Source organism: Loxodonta africana, chromosome 5, assembly GCF_030014295.1.
Source record: "Loxodonta africana isolate mLoxAfr1 chromosome 5, mLoxAfr1.hap2, whole genome shotgun sequence".
Lineage (NCBI taxonomy): Eukaryota > Metazoa > Chordata > Mammalia > Proboscidea > Elephantidae > Loxodonta > Loxodonta africana.
In genome coordinates, this window is record NC_087346.1 from 149,287,621 (window position 1) to 149,311,830 (window position 24,210).

General features: G+C 38.4%; 1 protein-coding gene across 3 annotated transcripts in view; it reads left to right on the top strand.

Annotated features, from left to right (window-relative positions):
* Positions 1 to 24,210, top strand: part of RAB28 (RAB28, member RAS oncogene family) — a 127,533-nt gene that overhangs the window by 95,078 nt on the left and 8,245 nt on the right. For all 3 annotated transcript variants that reach the window (XM_003411274.4, XM_003411275.4, XM_023549731.2), the window contains exons 5-6: positions 7,307 to 7,410; positions 14,656 to 14,733. In XM_003411274.4, the coding sequence (XP_003411322.1) occupies positions 7,307 to 7,410; positions 14,656 to 14,733 (182 nt within the window). The remainder of the gene's footprint in view (positions 1 to 7,306; positions 7,411 to 14,655; positions 14,734 to 24,210) is intronic.

Below are 24,210 nucleotides of genomic sequence, written 5' to 3' on the forward strand. Positions count from 1 at the left end.
GTGTTGCTATGAGTCAGATCCGACACCTAACAAGTACAATAAAGCTTAAACAATAAGGATTTATTATCTTAGTGTATTTGATTTCATAAAAACTTAATATCTCTTTCTCAAAAGCATGAAATGTTTAAAAGGAAAGTCCTAACCTGGGGGAGGGGGGTTGTTTAGAACAAATATGGCAAATGTTCTTATTATAAAAAGCTGTTTTACAAATTCAATAGAAAACTTGAAAAGGAAGGAAGAGACATCTCACAAAGAAATATAAAAAGCAGTAAAACAGGAAGAATGTTAAACTGCATTGAGGTTTTAAAATTTATACTAGAAATTAAAATATTTCCTCAATGACACTTTTTTTTTTTTTAATCTGTTTTTAACCCAGTAATTTTGAGGCAGTTAATATTTTGTTAGAAGGTTGGTTTAAGACTCTAAAGGCAAAATCAAGTTCTGGTAATTTTTAATATTCTTGCATTAACAATTCTTTTAATACAGTATGATTTACTATGTCATCATAGAAAGACAGCATTAGAGAGTGTACATGGCAGGGTAAAATTAAACACATGCTCACAATCAAATTAATGTATTTCATCTGTCTTCAACTAATAACAATCTGTCATGTTATCTATCTGAGTAGGGGCATAAACAGTTTATTTTGTGTTTGGAGTAACTTCCTGGAGGTAGTTAATGTGACAAGTAGTTTGTTTGAATTGAGTATAACCAGATCAACACTCTAGATGTTTCCTTGATAACCTAAAAATTACTGTGAAAATCTGTACAAGTACTATATTTATATTTTGCTTTTGCTTCTTTAAGTTAGACAGTGACATTTTTTACAGCCATTTCACTGAGAATATTATGTTCCTGGCATCATATATGGACTGAGGAGCAAAAATAGTTTGTACTTTTAATGTTTGTTTCCATTGACAGGGTGTAGACATTAATAATATAATAATTAATTAGGATCATATACTACTTTCTCTCTTTTATTAAACATGAGGTAACATTCTGGTTTGAATGTAAAAAGTCATATTCATTATAGGATATTTTCTTACAGCATGTTGAAATATAAATATTTTGAAAATATGAATATCGTAATCTCAAATTGGGTAATGTAAAAAAATAAGACAATTGTACTGTGTTTAAGAATTTTAAACTTTTAGTTTAAAGTTCTACATCATCAGTCTGCTCAGTAACCCTGTTTATAACATATTAAATACGTCTAGTTTTTAACTTGTTTATTACATCTAATACTTTACGTTTGAAGATTATTCTATCCAGTGTTATCAATAATCTTATAGGCAGATGCAGTGGATATCCTGAGTAAGGTTACCTGAATGCCAGTAAAGAAACAGGGCTTCTAAAGAGAAATTGTTGTATACTTGGCTTATTAGCATTAGTGTGTGTGTGTGCTAGAAGTCAAAACACATATATAGTTTTAAGCAAATGCAAATAAAATTTAAGAAATTTTAAGGATATTTTACTTGTTATGTTTGGACTAATCATGATAGATCATTTTAAAACATTTAATTTCACAACTTGTATGTACAGCTGCAAGTACTTTGTGAGGACTTTACATAATCAAGTACTAAGGCAAAGAGTTATCTTCTTTTATAATGCTGATAAGCTCAGTTTTGTAATTCATTATTATTAATACTAGTAAAGTACTAACAAGTAATAGCCAGTTATATAAAAGTTCATTTTCTTAGAATAGTGTTTTAGTTACCTAGTGCCATCATAACAGAAATACCACAAATGGGTAGCTTTAAAGAACAAGAATTTATTTTTTCATAGTTCAAGAGGCTAGAAATCTGAAATCAGGGCATGCCTCTAGAGGAAGGTTCTTCCTTGTCTGTATCAGCTTCTAGTAGCTATCAGCAATCTTTTGTATTCCTGGACTCGTAGATACATCCCTTGCCTTCTGTCTTTCTCTCCCCCTTCGTAGCTCTGTATCTATTCTGCTTTTTTATCACTCAGAAGTAATTAGGCTTAGGACCCTCCTTCTGTGATATGACCTAATTAATATAACATTTACCCAAACTCTAAAATATTTGTTTATGGAAGCTTAGTCAAGAAGTCAAATGATGTATTGCATTGGACAAATCTTCTGCAAAAGACCTCTTTAACATTGTAAAAAGTGACAGCGTCACCTTGAGGACTAATATGCACCTGACCCAAGCTGTAATATTTTCAGTCACCTCATATGCATATGAAAGGTAGACAATGAGTAAGGAAGACCGAAGAATTGATGGATTTGAATTATGGTGTTGGCGAATAATAGTGACTATACCATGGACTGCCAGAAGAATGAGCAAATCTGTTTGGGAGGAAGCATAGCCAGAATGCTCCTTAGAAATGAGAATGATGAGACTTCTTCTCATGTGCTTTGGCCTTGCTGTCAGGAGGGGCCGGTTCCTGGAGAAGGGCTTCATGCTTGATAAAGTAGAGGCTCAGCGAAAAAGAGGAGGACCCTCAATGAGATGGATTGACCCAGTGAATGTGATGAATTGACACAGTGGCTGCAAAAATGGGCTCAAACATAGCGATGATTGTGAGGATGGTGCAGGACTGGGCAGTGTTTTATTTTGTTGTATATAGGGTCGGTATGAGTCGGAATCAACTCGGCGGCACCTAAGAACGGCAATATGTTGTCGAGTCGCTGTGCAGTACAAACAATTAATGTGATTGGCTGCTAATCGAAAGGTTGGTAGTTAGAGTCCACCCAGACCTGCCTTGTAAGATAGGCCTGGCCATTGCTCCCAAAAAAGTAGCCATTGAAAACCCAGTGGACAGTTCTACTCTGACACACATGGGGTTGCCATGAAAGAGAATTGACACTACGGCAATTGGTTTTTATGCTATCTACACAGGAAAACCCAGGACATTTCTGAATTCTTATTTTATATGGCTTTTAAGTCCCAGTTTCTATTCTTTGAACTTTTGAGATCCTTCCACTGAACCTTCAGGAGCTTACAAGGTAAAATCCCTAAATTTTTAATGTCTTCCTCTATCAAATTTTTTGAAATTCTTGCTTTCTCATCTGACTCTCCAATAAGGACAGTGCTGCCTTTTCTACAGCTCTTTTCACTAGAACTGAATGACCTTCTTGTTCCATATTGCTTTTTTCGGATTATTCTCCTTCATTTTCCCTAAAAACTTCTAACTTTGAATATTAAGCTATCAGATTTTACCTCCTGCTGCTTATATTTGTTGGAGTTATCAACCAGCCTCTGAATAACTGCTTTGAATTTCTTATAAATTTTGGCTCCAGGTTCACAGTTGCTCCACCACTGCTACTGGTGTCATGATTCTTTGTGATTCCAGTATCCAGATAGATCATCTTTCTAATACTCTAGCCTCTGAGTTCCTAATACTTTGGAACTCTTTCCCTCCAGACATCTTGTCCCCCTACTGCCACTAACATAGTTATTCCCACGACCTAGTCAATACCAGCTTTTGAACCCTCTCCATGACTTCAGGAAACCCTGGTGGCGTAGTGGTTAAGTGCTACGGCTGCTAACCAAGAGGTCGGCAGTTCAAATGCACCAGGCGTGCTCCTTGGAAACTCTATGGGGCAGTTGCACTCTCTCCTATAGGGTCACTATGAGTTGGAATCTACTCGATGGCAGTGGGTTTGGGTGGCCATGACTTCAGTTTCAAACATCCAGATCTCTATTTTAATCTCGTATTTCCAGCTCACTTCCTCTAGTACCTCAACTTTAGTAGTTTTTAAACCTACGTAAGACCTTAAAATCAGTTGATTGGCCATCTTCTTATTTTCCTCAGCACCCTCCTTATTAGCTTAGATTCCATGTTCTGTCATTGTAATGACTCCTTTGCATTTAACTGCCTTCACTTTACCTGCCCCTCTTTTTTATGTGGTTGGCAAACCCTGACTCTATTTACGTGCAGATCTTTACCTACTCAGCACCCCTACCTGTGCAGCTGAATACGGCTGGAACAAAACCTGCAACACACTAGCTCTCATTTTAAATCCTGGTTAGCTACCTTCAAGTGACTTCCCCATATCGTTCACATTCCATGTCAAATCTGTTAGCATGCCCTATTTGGTCTTTATTCTAAAACTATTAAGAATCTGTCCCACTTTTCACTATCTCCTCTGCTCACTTTTACCATCTCCACTGCATACCGCGTTGGTCCAAACTACCATCATCTCTTTTCTCAGTGGCTTCCGTTTCGTGTTTGGCCTTCTATCGTTTATTTTCGACAAAGCAACCAGAGTGACCCTTTTAAAATGTAAGTCAGATTACATCATTTTTTTTGCTTCAACCTCCCAGTGACTATCCCCTAGTGTGTCACTCTCTTCCTAACTCGTTTTAGCCAACCTGGTCTCCTGGCTTTTCTTCGAATCTTCCAAGCATACTCCAGCCTTCCAAACCAAACCCAGTGCCATCGAGTCGATTCCGACTCATGGCGACCCTATAGGATAGAGTAGAACTGCCCCATAGAGTTTCCAAGGAGCGCCTGGCGGATTAGAACTGCCGACCCTTTGCTTAGCAGCTGTAGCACTTAACCACTACGCCACCAGGGTGTCTGACCCCTGCCTTAGGACTGTTGTATTTGCATGTCCCTCTTTTTTTTTTTTCTGTCTGGAAGGCTTTTCCCAGATTTCCTTGTGTCCTAGCCTTTTTAATGTCTTCCACCTACCTATTTAAAATAGCACTTCCCCTCATGCACCCTCATCCCCCTTTTCCAGCTTTATTCTTCAAAACATCTATTTGCATTTGCCATACTTTGCATTTTACTTGTTGGTGTCCTTTCTTTCAATAACGTGTAAGCTCGTTGTTATATCTGCAGTACCCAGGACAGTGCCTGGTCATAGTAGACACTCAAATATTTGTTGAATGAAAGAGTAAATGAATAATCAGTAAAGCAGTTATCCATTGACACTGTTAAGCATATGTTTAAGCATCCCATAGTATTGTTGAGGTAGAAGAAATTGCATGTACATATTATTAATGCCCTTGTCCTTCAGTTGCTTAGACACTGAAAAGTAAATTTTAAGACCTAGAAAAATAATGTAGCTAACTGAAGGACATGAATGAAATTAAATTATTACAACAGTAAGGGTGTTATCACATGCATGATAGATGGGCACTGGATAGAAATTTTAAGGGTACTCATAGAAGAAAGATTTTACCGGTGTCTCCCTATAACTCCATCTTAAGAATATACATCTCTGGTTTTTCAAAATGAAGTGTTCTAGTTAACTGAGTCTGCTTAGATGTTGACTATTGAATTTCGATGCAACAGATGAAAACTTTGTAGTGAAGTGCTGTGAGGGCCTTTTCTTCCATACTTTTTTCATTTGTCAGAATGTCATCTACTTAATTTTTATGATCCTTTTTTAAAAATTTTATTTTGTTGAGAATATACACAGCAAAACATATACCAGTCCAGCAGTTTCTCCATGTACCATTTAGTGCCATTGATTACATTCTTTGCATTGTGCAACCATGCCACCTTCCTTTTCTGGGTTGTTCCTCTTCTATCAACATGAGTCCACTGTCCCTAAGGTTCCTAATCTTTCAAGTTGCTGTTGTCACTGTTATGTCATGTTATGATTAATAATGGTCTTCTATGTTCACAGTTCTGGTGGTGACATTTCGAGGGCCTGGATTATATCTTTTTCATCTTTGTGTCCTCACTGCTACCACACTGCCTGACATATAGTAGGTGCTCAGTTAATGTTGTTCGAATAAATGATTTTTTCTCACTGACCAGTGATAGAACTAGTCTCCTAGTGATTACCTTTATTAGGAAAATAACTTTTCCTTGAATATTAAATCCTTCAAGGCTATAGATAAATGTATGTGGTAGTTGGGGAGCTGAGGGGAAGGAAAAAGGAAAAAAAAAAGAAAAAACATAATGATGATAGACACTATCCCATTAGAAGAGGCAAGTGTACACACACATTAAATGACACAACTTCATGTTTGTTTAACTGGTAGTGATTTCATTGAGGATTTTTCCTAGTGACATGATTTGCTCTTCGTCTTGTTGAATTAGGAAAGTATTTTAGCTTCAATATTATGATAAAGTATCAGTGTAAATGTCAGTGCTAATAGGTTAGTATTTTAGTCTCTCACAATTTGATGCCTGTGGTATCTGGACGTATTTTGGACTGTTCTTGTAAATAAGGTCTCAGTGATGTTTAAGGAACAGCAACTTGTGGCCGGGGGTGGGGGGGTGGGGGGGAACCCAAAAACAACTCCATATTATCCAAGGAAAGCAATATAAATGGGGCTCAAGAATCCCCCACTAGATCAAAAATCTCCTAGAAAAAGATCTCTTGAGCCTACAAACTAAAGACATTCAATATAATTTTAAACAAAGCCTTTTATTTAAAGGCAGTGAGACGATTTTTTAGTTGATAATCAATTGCCACTATTATGTAGACTTACTAGATTTGCAAATTTACAAGTTTTTACAAGTCACTTGGGTCCCTTCCTCAGGAAATCAGCTTAAGTTTTTTTTGCCTATATTGACTCAAAGAGCCTTGTTGTCCTTAAATCCTGTGAATATATTTGCCTTATAATTTGACAGCATTGAGTCAACACACTTATAGGGTCTGTAGTGTTGTAAAAAGAGAAACTGTTCAATAAAGGATCACATGTGAAAAAATAGCCCGTGTCGGATAAAACTCGGATTGGATTTGAGTACCGTGTTTTGCTTTAAAGCACTTACAACTTTTCAAGAAAATATGCTCTTGTTCATTACTCTCAAAAAGGATACTGTAGAATTGGAAAGCAACTGAACTATATCTTTATGAAATTAAATCATGGCTGTAATTAAGGTAATGTAAGTATGCAGTGCAATGTTCAGGAACACTGTAATTATTAAATCACCATTGGTAATTATTAAATTCCTTATTCAATCCAAATGTGCTTGGGTAAGTACACCTTACCTTTAATTAAATCACAATACTTACACGCACTGTATTAAGTAGGTCTTTTTTGAGCATTATCAATGTATGCTGTGAATCTATGCAGGTAATGACAATGCCAGCTTCAGTTTTTGAGCACTTGCCACGTGCCAGTCATTGTTCAGAGTACTGTACATGGGTTAGTTCTCAAAGAATTCTGTATAAGGTAGATGTATTTGTTATTCTCATTTTTTAAATGTGAAAACTGAGGTGAATAGAGGTTACATGAATTGACCAATGTTACACAGCTAGTGTCTAAGCTTGGATACAATATTGGAAAGCAAATAAAATTTAAACATGTTAAACATAAAAAAAAAGTGTCGATTAGCTTTAATATTGAATTTTGCTCTCTCTTTACCACCTTCCTAGTTGATTTGGAGCACATGCGAACAGTAAAACCTGAAAAACACTTGCGGTTTTGCCAGGAAAATGGCTTTAGTAGCTACTTTGTCTCAGCCAAGACAGGAGACTCTGTAAGTAAAATAATGAATACTGCAAATTGTAAGTGATGTTTCACTTTTATTTACTAACATTCGTAGGGAGACCTCTTCCTTTAACTTTTGGAGCAAATTAAGTCCTATTGGAGACATAAACTGTCTTAGATTCAATATGACATATTCGTTTTGGTGATATTACTTTTATAACTCATTTAAGATAATTTTGTGATTACTTCAGGGAATTAAAAAATGCAGAGACTTAAGAAGAAGAAAATGTAAATTCCCTTAATCCCAACAACCAGAGATGACTATTCATAACTTCGCGATTCTTTCTAGTCTTTTTTTCTGGGGCTCACAAATACTAGTGATTTGTTAAGTATTTTTTCATTGAGTGCTTGCTTACTCTGTGACAGGCATTGTACCACTATGATTATCTCCACTTTATAGGTGAAGCTTAAAGAGGTTATATGATAGGACGGGGTATAGGTTACATAGCTATTATGTGGTGGGGACAGGATTTGTGAACTCAAGTGATAAGACTATAGGGCTCACCAAAAAAATCATATAGAAATAATTTTGTGTTTTACTTTTTTATTTAATATGTTTGTCTGAATTATGTTTTCCATATCGTTTAATATTATTAGATGAACTTAATGATCCATTTAGTACATTTTTAAGAATTTATTCAACCAAGTCCCTATTGTTGGATATGTAGGTTGTTTCCAAGTTTTAGAAATGATTCTCTAATGTACAGTTTTATACATAAGCTTTTAATATTTTTGTTATTTCCTTTGGATAGATTCCTAGAAAAGGAATTGAAACATATTGCCAAATCACTAGAAAGGCTAAGTTAATTGATACTACCACCAGCATTGTGTGAGTGTTTTAACACTGTACCTTTATAACATTCAGGACTTATTTATTATTTAAATATTTGCCTAATTGGTAGGCCCCCTCCAAAAAAGATATTTCACTATTCAAATTTGAATTTTTTTGATTACTTTTGAGGTTGAAATTTTAAAAGCTTCATTGACTATTACTTTTCTGTTTATGCTATGCTTATAATTTTTTATTGATTTTTTAATTGCATGACCATTTTTATGTATTAGTGATATCAGCTGTATTAGTTTCCTAGGGCTGCCGCAACAAAATACCACAAAGTGGGTGGCTTTAAACAACAGAAATTTATTGTCACACAGTTCTGGAGGCTGAGACTCTTATAGCCGTACTGATTCTTTCTGAGGCTTTAAGGCAGAATCTTTTCCATGCCCCTCTCCTGGCTTCTGGTAGCGGCAGTGTCACATGGCATCTTTCCTCTATGTATCTTCTCTTTTATAAAACTTAGTGTCCTTGAGTTGATTCCATCGAGTTGAGTTGATTCTTCTTTTATAAGGATACCAGTTATATAGGATTGTATGACCATGTGTTAACCTAACTCATAATATTTTCAAAGATCCTATAAACAGAGTCAAATTCAGAGGGACAGGGGTTAGAGCTTCACCTTATCCTTTTGGAAGACACAATCCATAACATCAGTTATTTTTTATAATTTTTGCAAATATTCCCTACTCCCCACTTTTTGTTTGACTATTAACTTTCTTGACATTTTCAACCAAAAGAAGTTTGAAAGGCTTCTGTGGTTTAATCTTTGTGATGTTTTTCCTTTGTAATTTCCTTCATAGTTTTTATGCTTGGCATAAATTTTAAATAATATAAGGAGTTCTTAATCTTTTTTAAAACGTGAACTCTTGCAAACCTTTTTTCCAGAATTATGTGACCATGTGCATATACCCACACATGGCATTTTTTAAAAATACAATATTAATACTTCTTCATGAGCCCATTCGTGGATTGGGCTTTTCTCCTCAGTTGTCTTCTGCCATCTTAGAATTAATTGTAACTTCCAGTATCTTAGTGTGTGTTTTAACCACTTAGAATTTTTTGTGTACTTATTTTGAACCACTGTTAAAAACCCTCATTGCTTTTCTTTTTTAAATGCTACTTTAAAATGGTTTGTTCTTGTGAAATCACTTCAAGGCTGGTAGTCATCAGGTTACTTCTCATTCCTTGTGGAGTTGAGCTCCTGGCTCTCTGTTCTTTCCCTACTTCTACCTAAATCATAATTCTTAGTGGTTTCAGGATCCACCCCGTTTCAGCCACTCCTATGCATAGCACAGATCTCGTCATTACAAATAACTGCTGCCCTTCTATTATCTCAATAACAAGCATCCTAATCACTGACCACCATCTCCTATCTTTCTAACTCGCACCATTGACAGCCTAACCCAATCATTCTTCAACTCCAGCAGAGTCTTGACCCTGACACGTTTTCAATGTCTTTATTTAGCTCTGTTCCTAACTTAAATCCCATGGCCAATCATAATCATTCCCATGCATATATTCTCAATTCCCTTTCCCTTCTTTTACTTTGTCAGACTCATTTGGCTAAATCTTGACTCTAGTTTAAATCAAGCCCCTACCTTTCTGTGGTCGTGTCCACATATCTGAGTGTAACCAGAGGAGAACACAGAGGAATGCTGTAAGTTTCACATTAAAATCATACTAACCTTAAGTGGACTTTAACTGTTGTTGCTAGGTGCCGTTGAGTTGGTTCTGACTCATAGGGACCCTGTGCACAGCAGAACAAAACACTGCTCAGTCCTGTACCATCCTCACAGTCATTGTTAGGCTTGAGCCCATTGTTGCAGACACTGTATCAATCCGTTTCATTGAGGGTCTTCCTCTTTTTCACATACCACCTACTTTACCAAGCATTGTGTCCTTCTCCAGGGTCTGGTCCTTCCTGAAAACATGTCCAAAGTATGTGAAATGAGGTCTTGGTATCCCTGCTCCTAAGGAGCATTCTGGTTGTTCTTTGTCCAAGACAGATTTGTTCCTTCTTCTGGCAGTCCACAGTATAGTCAATATTCTTCTCCAGTGCCATAATTGAAAGGCATCAGTTCTTCTTCCTTATTCATTGTCCAGCTTTTGCATGCATATGAGGCAATTGAAAACACCATGGCTTGGGTCAGGCACACGTTAGTCCTCAAAGTGACGTCTTTGCTTTTTAACATTTTAAAGAGGTCTTTTGCAGCAGATTGGCCCAATGCAATATGCTGTTTGAATTCTTGACTGCTGCTTTCATGGGCATTGATCCAAATAAGATGAAATTCTTGACAACTTCAGTCTTTTCCCTGTTTATCGTAATGTTGTTTGTTGGTCTAGTTGTAAGGATTTTTTTCTTTATGTTGAGGTGCAATCCATACCGAACGCTATAGTTTTTGATCTCCATCAGTAAGTGCTTCAAGTCCTCTTCACTTTCACCAAGCAAGGTGGTGTCATCTGCATGTTGCAGGTTGTTAATGAGTCTACCTCCAATCCTGATGCGGTGTTCTTCATATAGTCCAGCTTCTCAGACTATATGCCCAGCATACAGATTGAATCAGTATGATGTAAGGATACAACCCTGATCCACACCTTTCCTGACTTTAAACCACACAGTGTCCCCCTTGTTCTATTCAAACGACTGCCTCTTGATCTATGTACAAGTTCCACATGAACATAATTACGTTCCAAAGTTCCCATTCTTCACAGTGTTATCAATAATTTGTTACAATTCACACAGTCGAATGCCTTTACATAGTCAATAAAACAAAGGTAAACATTTTCTGGTATTCTCTGCTTTCAGCCAAGATCCATCTGACATCAGCAATGATGTCCCTCATTCCATGTCCTCTTCTGAGCCTGGCTTGAATTTCTGGTAGTTCTCTGTCCATGTACTGCTACAACTGCTTTTGAAAGATATCCAGCAAAATTTTACTTGTGTATGATAATTAATGATATTGTTCGATAATTTCTGCATCCTGTTGGGCCGTCTTTCATTGGAATGAGCATAAATATGGATCTTTTCCAGGCTATTGGTTAGGTAGCTGTCTTCCAGATTTCTTGGCATAGATGAGTGTACACTTCCAGTGCTGCATCCGTTTGTTGAAACATCTCAATCAATAATCCTTCAATTCCTGGAGCGTTGTTTTTCGCCAGTGTCTTTAGTATAGTTTGGACATCTTCCTTCAGTACCACTGGTTCTTGACATCATATGCTACCTCCTGAAATGGTTGAATGTCAACTGATTCTTTTTGGTACAGTGTGTGTATTCCTTCCATCTTATTTTGATACTACCTGAATCATTTAATATTTTCCCTCTAGACTCCTTCAGTATTACAGCTCAAGGCTTGAGATTTTTCTTTAGTTCTTTTCAGCTTGAGAAATGCTGTGTGTTGTTCCCTTTTGGTTTTCCAAATTCAGGTCTTTGTGCATTATAATACTTTACTTTGTCTTCTGAAGACAACCTTTGAAATCTTCTGTTCAGCTCTCTTAGTTCATGATTTCTTGCTTCCGCTTTAGCTGTTCTACATTCAAGAGCAAGTTTCAGAGTCTGTTCTGACATCATTTTGGTCTTTCCTTTCTTTTCAAGGACCTCTTGCTTTCTTCATGTATGATGTCGTTCCATAACTCGTCTGGTCTTTGGTCATTAGTGTTCAATGCATCAAATCTATTCTTGAAATGGTATCTAAATTCAGGTGGGATATATTCAAGGTCATACTTTGGCTCTCATGGACTTGTTCTAATTTTCTTCAGCTTTAGCTTGATCTTGCATATGAGCAGTTGATGGTTTGCTTCATAGTTGGCCCTTCACCTTGTTCTGACTGATGATATTGAGCTTCTCCGTCGTCTCTTTCCACAGATATAGTTGATTTGATTCCTATGTATTCCATCCGGTGAGGTCCACATGTATAGCCGCCATCTATATTGTTGAAAAAAGGTATTCGCTATGAAGTTGTTGGTCTCGCAAAATTCTGTCATGCAATCTCTAATGTCATTTCTATCACCAAGGTCATATTTTTCCAACCACTGTTCCTTCTTGTTTCCAGTTTTACATTCCAATCACCAGTAATTATCAGTGTATCTTGATTGCAAAGAGGTGTGCTGAAAGGTCCACTTTAAAATCATACTCACTAACCTTAAGTGGACCTTTCATGCTGCTAAGTAATTATAGCATATGTCCCAAATTGACTCTCTCTCCTTCTCGCTTAGGCTATTTCATAACTTCTCTTTTGTTCTTCAAATCTTTAAAACATTCTCCTCCATTCTAACTCTTAGCCGATGAGTTTCTTTCCTGTGTTATAAGAAATTTGAAATAAAGAAGACAGATTCCACAGACCCCTCCTACCTCATCTACTCACTGACCTTCATCTGTTTCTGTATCTTCTATCTTCTCACTGGTTACTATGGGATGAACTATCTGTGCTCCTAGCTAAAGCCAACTCCTCTGTTGTGCACTAGTCCCATTGTTCCTTGCCTAGTTAAGGACATGGCTTTAGGAATTCCTCTCTTTCTTACATTATCGATTTTTTTATTTATGTCTACTGTAGTCTATCAGCATACAATGTATTATGACTTATCCTACCTCAGAACAACAAGAAAACTCTCTTGATCCCACATCTTTCTCTAGATATTGCCTTATTTCTCTCCTTCACTTTTCAGCAAATGCTCCTACAGAGTTCTCTCTTCATTGTCTCCAGTTTCCCTCCTGCCCGTCTTCTTGAACAGTTCCAACCAGGCTCTTGTCCCTAATATTTCACCAAAAATGCTGTTATTAAGGTCACCAGTGATGTCCCTTTTGCTAAATCCAATGGTTAGTTCTTAGTCCTCATCTTACTTGACTTAGCAACAACATATAAAATAGTCGATCACTCTCTCCTCTGAAATATTTTCTTTACTTGCTTCCATGATACCACACCTCCTGGTTTTCCTCTTACCTCATTCACTACGCCCTCTCAGTCCCGTTTGCTGTTTCCCAGTTCCACAACCTTTAAAGGTTGGAGTGACCTAGGGCTCAGTCCTTGGCTATCTCTTTTTCTAAACTTATTTCCATAGTGACCATAGCAAAGTCAGAACATCATCTAGTACCGTGGCTTTGCCCAAACATCTCCCCTGAACTCCAGACTCAAATATCCAGCTGCCCTCTCAGAGCTCTACTCACGTCCTTTCTCTCACACCCCACATCTGATCTGTCACTGAGTCCTCTAGGTTCTACTTTCGAAGTACATCCAGAATCTGGTGACTGTTTCTTACCATCTCCACAGCTACTGCTTTGATTCAAACTCCATCATCACTTACAGTAGTCCCCTCACTGGTTTCTCTTCATAGTGAATGCTCAGTATGACAGCCAGGTTGATTCTGTTAAAATAGGAATCACATCAAGTCTCCGACCATGGCTTCCATTTCACTGAGAGTAAAAGCCAAAGGACTTCCGATAACCTACAAGATCCTACATGATTTGCACCCCCTTAATAGCCTTCCTCATATGCTTTTGCTCTTTCTCTTCACTCCACTGCACTAGTTTTTCTTAGTTCCTTCAACGTTGACCATCGGTGAACTAGAAAATGCATTATGCTTTTTGGGGGTACAGATGACATAAGCCTTTCAGGGATATGTATTTCTTTGAATAATAAAATTAGAAATCATAATTAAATTAGTAAAGTTGCAATAAATATTCAGTATTAATGAGAAGAACAGGTAGAAAAATATGGTAGGGTGCTAGGAAACAAAGGCCAGTTACACCCTACGGTGAATGTCTGTATGAGAGCTCTGAGAATCACAGTAGACCCAGCATAAGCTATGTATGAAAGGCTGTTTATAGAAAAGCACTTGAAGAGTTTTGTTTGGCTATAATGGAATATGCTGCTCCTATAGTCTGAACTGATAAAATACAGTAAAAGACTGAGTTGCTTTGGTCAAATGTTTTGGAGAATTTGTTGAAATTGATGAGAGCCACAAAAACTATTAAAAGGTTAGAAAGGGAGACCTTTTAGGATAGGCTAAAGCCAGATCAAAAGATGAACACAGAATTGGCAGTGAAAAACCAAAAAAGCATACACTACTTTCATTTTCTATAGGACTTAAGGTAGTTTTTTTTCATTTTATTTTGTTGATGTGGTTATCTGTAATTGTCTTCGGATAGATCTTTAAAAATTTATGTGTAAGCTTACACCAATTCAGTTAATTACATGGATTTTTAAATTACTGTTCTGTCACTTAAAAAAAATTGTTACATTTAAAATATTGCTGTATTTGCCAAATAAGGCTAATTTTGGAATCACCTGGTACATCATATTTTTGCAATTCTTGCTGTTTATCATTTTTTAGAAAGTTTAATTTGTTTGAAGGTAACTTAAATATGCCTGTTTTAAATCATTCAAACCTATTTTTGTTATGTAGGTCTTCCTGTGTTTTCAGAAAGTTGCCGCTGAAATCCTTGGAATCAAATTAAACAAAGCAGAAATAGAACAGTCACAGGTGATTATCCTGAACTTTGTATTTTTGAAAATAATAGATTTCTTACACCCTTGAATCCTTCTCCATTTATACATTCCACGTACATATCCCTAACAGCCTTGAAAACAGATTGCGTGATTCAGTGCTTATTGCAGAAGATGTTACCTTTTTTTTTTTTCCCCAAATTATGATACCCTGGAAATTTCATTTTGTTCTTTTTGTTGGAAAATAAAAAGATTAATATAGTAAAAATTTCATCAACAGTTAAACAGTGGGTAAGATGTTTGCCATATTGTTTTATATTCATTTAGGTTTTTCCAGGATTACTGCACACAAAATATTCTATTTGTATTTCATACAAAATCACAACTTATCAGAATTTAACCCGAATTTGAGAAGGTTTACTCTATTTGGCATCTTTTATGTTTGCTTTGGTGAAACATTATTTTTTCTACTTCTTTAAAAGTCTGTGCTATCTGTTCATCCATTGTAATGATGTTATTTTATTATTAGTTTAATAATGTTATTAATAACTAAGGATTTCTGAGTTCTTTCACTATTCTAGAAAATTCTGTGTATCTGAATTTGTTATGTGTCCCTATTTCTATGAACTTTGATATCAGAGTGTGGGAAGAATGTTAGGTTCAGGAAATAGTATGTGAACTTCAGGAAGGATGATGAGTTTTTAAAATTCCTCTGCTTAATTAATGTAGTAATAAGAAGTCCTTAAAAAAAAAAAAGAACACTTTGTAAAAGGGTGTTTTGTTCCCCTAAGTTGATAATCATATCACATCAGTGAAAAATAGTCCAGAAATATGGAACCCAAGAGTGAACCTTAAAACAAGAATCATAAAATACAGTAGAATTTTAAAGGAGTGGTCACTGGGCAAATTAAATGAATCATGTTTTTCTACTGGTTTGTGTAGTTTGCATAATTCTTTGTGCTTTTTTTCATCCCTCAAAATATAGTGTAGCAGTACTCTTAGACTAAGAAATAAACACGAATACCAGCAGTCAAGCACTTAAAAATACTGCTATAATAGCACACCAATTCACATGTTTGATAGAATGAAAAATCAGAGCAAGAGCCTACAGTTTAAAGTTAAGCTTCAGAAGTGGTTTGGTTAGAAGCAACAAATGAACTGCGTTTTCCCTCAGTTTCCTCCACCTCCCCTCCCATGCAACTAAAAAGGTATAATTATCTTCTCCCACCCTTAAATTTCTCTTTAATTCTTTCAGAGTTAGTTCTGTGTCGTATCCTCATAGTGACTCTTTGTGTATGTGTTTTTAAAGCAATTAGAGCAAATAACAATTGAAAATTGTTAATGCCGATGTGGTTGTCTCTAGGACTTGATTAAAATATTTGGAGCTCTTAGAAGTTTGCTACTTTTATTTCTCATCATTCAAAAGACATCTATTTCAACACTTGTTTTGGTCAGGCACAGTGCTGTGATATTTTGTGCCATGTAAATTGCTCCTAGACACATCAAAAGGGTTTCTTGGTTTTGGCCTAAGAGGATACAAGAAAGAGACAGATTTGCTTGAGGTGGCTGTTAAAGCACTGCCAAGACCGCACAGACCTTGGAGGAACACAGAAGTCAAGGAGTTCCTCTGCTTCTTGGCTTCTCTTCCTAATAGATGCTTGTCTCTGGTTAATTAGAGAGCCCATGAGTGATTATGAAACAACCATACACGATTTATTGCACATGTATTCTCAGTATAGTAGTGGGTCTAAAGAAGATTTAAAGACGTTTCAAACGTACTCCTGCTTCAGTGAAGAGAATTACTAATTATGGTCCAGGCACGATGTTATCCTATTTAATCTCCATAATAATTCTGTGGGCCAGGTGCCATTTCATCGGTTTACTGGCAGGAAATTGAGACTGAAGAGAGGTTAAATAGCTTGCCCACAGACCAGGGGTTAAGGGTCTTAGATCCAGGATTTGAACCCAGATTTTTTGTGATGCTCATGCCCCTGATGTTTCCAATCTACCATATTGAGGGCAGGTGTGTTAGGCAGTTTGGAGTGGCGAGAAGAGAATGCTGAAAAAGAAGCTGGCTTGAACAGTATACCTGGGTAGAAAAGCTTACATTGTATTTTGGAAACAGAAGAGCAGTTTGGTTAAGATAAATGAGCATTTGTGTCAAGGTGTAAAGAGAGTTTGAAGACAGATTATGGAGATCTGTGAATGCCAAGTTCATGAATTTTATCTGATTTATAGACAGTGGAAAATCATTTTTTAAGCAGGAATAAATGAAAGCAGTTTTTCAATCAGATTATCTAGTGGGAGGTTTTTTTTTTTTTTTCCCTCAATCTGTGTGGTTGATTGGGAAAGAGATTGAGGTAAGGAGGCTAGGTTACTGCTGTCATGTGATAAGGACCAGAATCAGGGCAGAAGGGAAGGATGGATATAAGAGGCATCTCAAAGAAGAATCAGTAGGGCTTGCGGGATGATTGGATAAGAGAAAGGAGGAGAAGTCCAGGATAACCCTGAGATTTCTTGCCTGGAGAAATAAAGGAGAAACACAGTGATTGGTAGACTCGGCCTAGAGGGAAGGCATGCTGGTACTTCACAGGCCAGCTACACTGAGAATGAACCTGGTTTGCTGCCTCAAAAAGATGGAGTAACCTGGGTGCTTTTGAAAGGGAAAATTTGGGAGAAGCTGTACTGGTATTCCTGGCTCCTTCTGAGCCCAGAACAGCAAAGGTACTCTTTTGCCTTTAGAGATGGACTTAACACCCACGTGTGTTTTAACTAAAAGGATATTAGATGTGTTACCTATCACAGCTCTGTATTCTGCACACTGCATCTTGCTTGGTGTTAGCACATCTGTCTTGTCTATTATGCTACGAGTTTTAATTCTATCTTTAGTTTGTTAGTGGAGTTTACTTTTAGTTCATTTATTTTAAGAGGAATTTAAACTACTAGGGTGCCGCTTCATTGTGTTTGTCAAAATCCTTTGTGTGTGGCTGGAAGTCTCATTATCTTTTCTGAGCTTGATGATTTAATGTAATTTGGTGCCCTTGCCAAATAAATTAATTTCACAATTGGTATTGCTCAGGAGAAACATTTTTGAAAGTCCATTTAAAAGGCAAGGAAGGAGGGGGGCCAAGATGGCGGACTAGGTGGACGCTCCCGCGGATCCCTCTTGCAACAAAGACTCGGAAAAACAAGGGAATCGATCACATACATAACAATCTATGAACTCTGAACAACAAGCACAGACTTAGAGACGGAGGACGAACAAATACGGGCAGACAGCGACTGTTTTCAGAACTAGGAGCCAACGCACCAGGCAGGTGACCTTCGGAGCTCGATCTGGGGCAGAGCCCAGGGGGGCAGACGGCACAGAAAGGGGGCCCACCCCTTCCCCCCCGAACCCATCCCGGGAGGAAGCCTAGCAGGTTGGCGCGGGCGGCGTAGGGGCGCAGCCGGAGGGAGAAACACCCGGGAGGCAGTGACTGATCTGAGAGGGGGGAGAACAGCGTCCCAGCTGGGGTGCCCTGCTGTCCGCCGGGAGTTAGGCGAGAAGCCGACGGGGCGCGCGCGGGGGGGGGGTCAGCTGTGTTTCCCTGGAGTCACCCCAGGGCGGGGCCCACGCGTTCGTGCGGGAGGACGCACACCCAGTCCGCGCGTGTGGCACGGCACACCAGAGGGAGAAATCCCCGGAGGTGTCTGGTCTCAAAACAGGGAAAGCAGCATCCCAGACGGGGAGCCATTCCGCTGCGATCTGGGCACGCGCGCGCGCGCGGGCGGGGCATGAGCGCGGGGTCCATTTTTATTATCCTGAATTGACCCAGAGGGCGGGAACACCTGGTCGTGCGAGTGACGCCCTCCCAGTTTGCGCGAGAGGTGCGGCACACTGGAAGGAGAAGTCCCCGGGAGGAACTGATTGGTCCCAAAGCGCAGAAAGTAGCATCCCAGACAAAGTGCCGCCCTGCTGGGGCTTGGGCGCGCGCACGAGCGGGCCGTGAGCGCGGAGTCCATTTTTATTGCCCTGAATTGACCCAGGGGGCGGGCCCACCTGGCCGTGCGGAGGAACTGATTGGTCCCAAAGCGCAGAAAGTAGCATCCCAGACAGAGTGCCACCCTGCTGGGGCTTGGGCGCGCGCGGGCGGGGCGTGAGCGCGGAGTCCATTTTTATCGCCCTGAATTGACCCAGGGGGCGGGCCCACCTGGCCGTGCGGAGGAACTGATTGGTCCCGAAGCGCAGAAAGTAGCGTCCCAGACGGGGTTCCGTCCTGCTGGGGCTTGGGCGCGCGCACGAGCGGGGTGTGAGCACGGAGTCCATTTTTATTGCCCTGAATTGACCCAGGGGGCGGGCCCACCTGGCCGTGCAGGTGACGCCAACCCAGTTCGCGCGAGAGGTGTGGCGCTCCGGAAGGAGAAGTCCCGGGGAGGAAATGACTGGTTCCCGAACAGGGAAAGCAGCGTCTCAACCCGGAAGTCATCCCGCTGGGATTTGGGCGCGCGCACAGGCGGGGCGTGACCGCGGGATCTAATTATAATCGCCTGAATAGACCCTGGGGGCGGGCCCACCCGTTCGTGCGGGAAACGCCCACCCAGTGCCCACGAGCGGTGCCGCGCACCGGAGGAAGTCCCCAGGAGGAAGGGACTGGTTTCCGAGCAAGGAAAGCAGTGTCCTAGCCAGGGACCCGTCCAGCCCGGATTTTGGCAAACGGGGGCGGAGCGTGAACGTGGTGTTCAGCTCTATATTCTGTGGTGCTACACTCCTAGCTCTCAGATCCCTCCCCCACCCTCCCCAGGCGACCCCATTAACATCCGAATACCCGGAGCCAGAGAGAGAATTTAGATAGGGATCTGACTGCATTTTTTTTTAGCTGACTACTTGGAAAATCTAGTTTCCCAGTGATGGCTCGGAGACAGCAGTCCATATCAAACCACATAAAGAAACAGACCATGACAGCTTCTCCAACCCCCCAAACAAAAGAATCAAAATCTTTCCCAAATGAAGATACAATCCTGGAATTATCAGATACAGAATATAAAAAACTAATTTACAAAATGCTTAAAGATATCACGAATGAAATTAGGATAAATGCAGAAAAAGCCAAGGAACACACTGATAAAACTGTTGAAGAACTCAAAAAGATTATTCAAGAACATAGTGGAAAAATTAACAAGTTGCAAGAATCCATAGAGAGACAGCATGTAGAAATCCAAAAGATTAACAATAAAATTACAGAATTTGACAACGCAATAGAAAGTCAGAGGAGCAGACTCGAGCAATTAGAATGTAGACTGGGACTTCTGGAGGACCAGGGAAACAACACCAACATAGCTGGAAAAAAATCAGATAAAAGAATTAAAAAAAATGAAGAAACCCTAAGAATCATGTGGGACTCTATCAAGAAGGATAACTTGCGAGTGATTGGAGTCCCAGAACAGGGAGGGGGGACAGAAAACACAGAGAAAATAGTTGAAGAACTCCTGACACAAAACTTCCCTGACATCATGAAAGAAGAAAGGATATCTATCCAAGATGCTCATCGAACCCCATTTAAGATTGATCCAAAAAGAAAAACACCAAGACATATCATCATCAAACTTGCCAAAACCAAAGACAAACAGAAAATTTTAAAAGCAGCCAGGGAGAAAAGAAAGGTTTCCTTCAAGGGAGAATCAATAAGAATAAGTTCAGACTACTCAGCAGAAACTATGCAGGCAAGAAGGGAATGGGACGACATATACAGAGCACTAAACGAGAAAAACTGCCAACCAAGGATCATATATCCAGCAAAACTCTCTCTGAAATATGAAGGAGAAATTAAGATATTTACAGATAAACACAAGTTTAGAGAATTTGCAAAAACTAAACCAAGACTGCAAGAAATGCTAAAGGAGATTGTTTGGCCTGATGACCAATAATATCAGGTACCAGCACAATACAAGGTCACAAAACAGAACGTCCTGATATCAACGCAACTCAAACAGGGAAAGCACAAAAACAAACAAATTAAGACTAATTCTAAAAAATAAATAAATAAACAAAATAATTCACACAACAGGAAATCATGGAAATCAATAGCTAAACGATCAAAATAATCAAAAAGAGGGACTAAATATAGGAGGCATTGAACTGCCAGATGGAGAGTGATACAAGGCGAAATAGAAGGATACAAGTTAGGGTTTTACTTAGAAAAATAGGGGTAAATAAAAAGGTAACCACAAAAAGGAATATCAATTCCATAACTCAAGAAAAAAGCCAAGAAAAACGTAACGACTCAATAAACACAAAGTTAAACATTATGAAAATGAGGATCTCACAAGCTACTAAGAAAAACGTCTCAGCACAAAAAAGCATGTGGAAAAATGAAATGGCCAACAACACACATAAAAAGGCATCAAAATGACAGCACTAAAAACTTACTTATCTATAATTACGCTGAATGTAAATGGACTAAATGCACCAATAAAGAGACAGAGAGTCACGGACTGGATAAAAAAACACGATCCATCTATATGCTGCCTACAAGAGACACACCTTAGACTTAGAGACACAAACAAACTAAAACTCAAAGGATGGAAAAAAGTATATCAAGCAAACAATAAGCAAAAAAGAAGAGGAGTAGCAATATTAATTTCTGACAAAATAGACTTTAGACTTAAATCCACCACAAAGGATAAAGAAGGACACTATATAATGATAAAAGGGACAATTGATCAGGAAGACATAACCATATTAAATATTTACGCACCTAATGACAGGGCTGCAAGATACATAAATCAAATTTTAACAGAATTGAAAAGTGAGATAGACACCTCCACATATATAGTAGGAGACTTCAACACACCACTTTCGGAGAAGGACAGGACATCCAGTAAGAAGCTCAATAGAGACACGGAAGACCTACTTACAACAATCAACCAACTTGACCTCATTGACTTATACAGAACTCTCCACCCAACTGCTGCAAAATATACTTTTTTTTCTAGCGCACATGGAACATTCTCTAGAATAGACCACATATTAGGGCATAAAACAAATCTTTGCAGAATCCAAAACATCGAAATATTACAGAGCATCTTCTCAGACCACAAGGCAATGAAGCTAGAAATCAATAACAGAAAAACTAGGGAAAAGAAATCAAATACTTGGAAAATGAACAATACCCTCCTGAAAAAAGACTGGGTTATAGAAGACATCAAGGAGGGAATAAGGAAATTCTTAGAAAGCAACGAGAATGAAAATACTTCCTATCAAAACCTCTGGGACACAGCAAAAGCAGTGCTCAGAGGCCAATTTATATCGATAAATGCACACATACAAAAAGAAGAAAGAGACAAAATCAGAGAACTGTCCCGACAACTTGAGCAAATAGAAAGTGAGCAACAAAAGAATCCATCAGGCACCCGAAGAAAACAAATAATAAAAATTAGAGCTGAACTAAATGAATTAGAGAACAGAAAAACAATTGAAAGAATTAACAAAGCCAAAAGCTGGTTCTTTGAAAAAATTAACAAAATTGATAAACCATTGGCTAGACTGACTAAAGAAAAACAGGAAAGGAAACAAATAACCCGAATAAGAAACGAGAAGGACCACATCACAACAGAACCAAATGAAATCAAAAGAATCATATCAGATTACTACATAAAATTGTACTCTAACAAATTTGAAAACCTAGAAGAAATGGATAAATTCTTGGAACAACACTACTTACCTAAACTAACACATACAGAAGTAGAACAACTAAATAGACCCATAACAAAAAAGAGATTGAAATGGTAATCAAAAAACTCCCAACAAAAAAAAGTCCTGGCCCAGATGGCTTCACTGCAGAGTTCTACCAAACCTTCAGAGAAGACTTAACACCATTACTATTGAAGGTATTTCAAAGTATAGAAAAAGACGGAATACTACCCAACTCATTCTATGAAGCCACCATCTCCCTGATACCAAAACCAGGTAAAGACATTACAAAAAAAGAAAATTTTAGACCTATATCCCTCATGAACATAGATGCAAAAATCCTTAATAAAATTCTAGCCAATAGAATCCAACAACACATCAAAAAAATAATTCACCCTGATCAAGTGGGATTTATACCAGGTATGCAAGGCTGGTTTAATATCAGAAAAACCATTAATGTAATCCATCACATAAATAAAACAAAAGACAAAAACCACATGATCTTATCAATTGATGCAGAAAAGGCATTTGACAAAGTCCAACACCCATTTATGATAAAAACTCTCACCAAAATAGGAATTGAAGGAAAATTCCTCAACATAATAAAGGGCATATATGCAAAGCCAACGGCCAATATCACTCTAAATGGAGAGAACCTGAAAGCATTTCCCTTGAGAACGGGAACCAGACAAGGATGCCCTTTATCACCGCTCTTATTCAACATCGTACTTGAAGTCCTAGCCAGGGCAATTAGGCTAGACAAAGAAATAAAGGGTATTCAGATTGGTAAGGAGGAAGTAAAGCTATCACTATTTGCAGATGACATGATCGTATACATGGAAAACCCTAAGAAATCCTCCAGAAAACTACTGAAACTAATAGAAGAGTTTGGAAGAGTCTCAGGATATAAAATAAACATACAAAAATCACTTGGATTCCTCTACATCAACAAAAAGAACACCGAAGAGGAAATAACCAAATCAATACCATTCACAGTAGCCCCCAAGAAGATAAAATACTTAGGAATAAATCTTACCAAGGAAGTAAAAGACCTATACAAAGAAAACTATAAAACTCTGCTACAAGAAATTCAAAAGGACACGCTCAAATGGAAAAACATACCCTGCTCATGGATAGGAAGACTCAACATAGTAAAAATGTCTGTTCTACCAAAAGCCATTTATACATACAACGCACTTCCAATCCAAATACCAATGTCATACTTTAAGGGAATAGAGAAACAAATCACTAATTTCATATGGAAAGGAAAGAATCCCCGGATAAGCAAAACATTACTGAAAAAGAAGAAGAAAGTGGGAGGCCTCACCCTACCTGATTTCAGAACCTATTATATAGCTACAGTAGTCAAAACAGCCTGGTACTGGTACAACAACAGGCACATAGACCAATGGAACAGAATTGAGAATCCAGATATAAATCCATCCACGTATGAGCAGCTGATATTTGACAAAGGACCAGTGTCAGTCAATTGGGGAAATAATAGTCTTTTTAACAAATGGTGCTGGCATACCTGGATATCCATTTGCAAAAGAATGAAACAGGACCCATACCTCACACCATGCACAAAAACTAACTCCAAGTGGATCAAAGACCTAAACATAAAGACTAAAACGATAAAAATCTTGGAAGAAAAAATAGGATCTACCCTAGGAGCCCTAATACAGGGCATAAACAGAATACAAAACATTACCAAAAATGATGAAGAGAAACCCGATAACTGGGAGCTCCTAAAAATCAAACACCTATGCTCATCTAAAGACTTCACCAAAAGAGTAAAAAGACCACCTACAGACTGGGAAAGAATATTCAGCTATGACATCT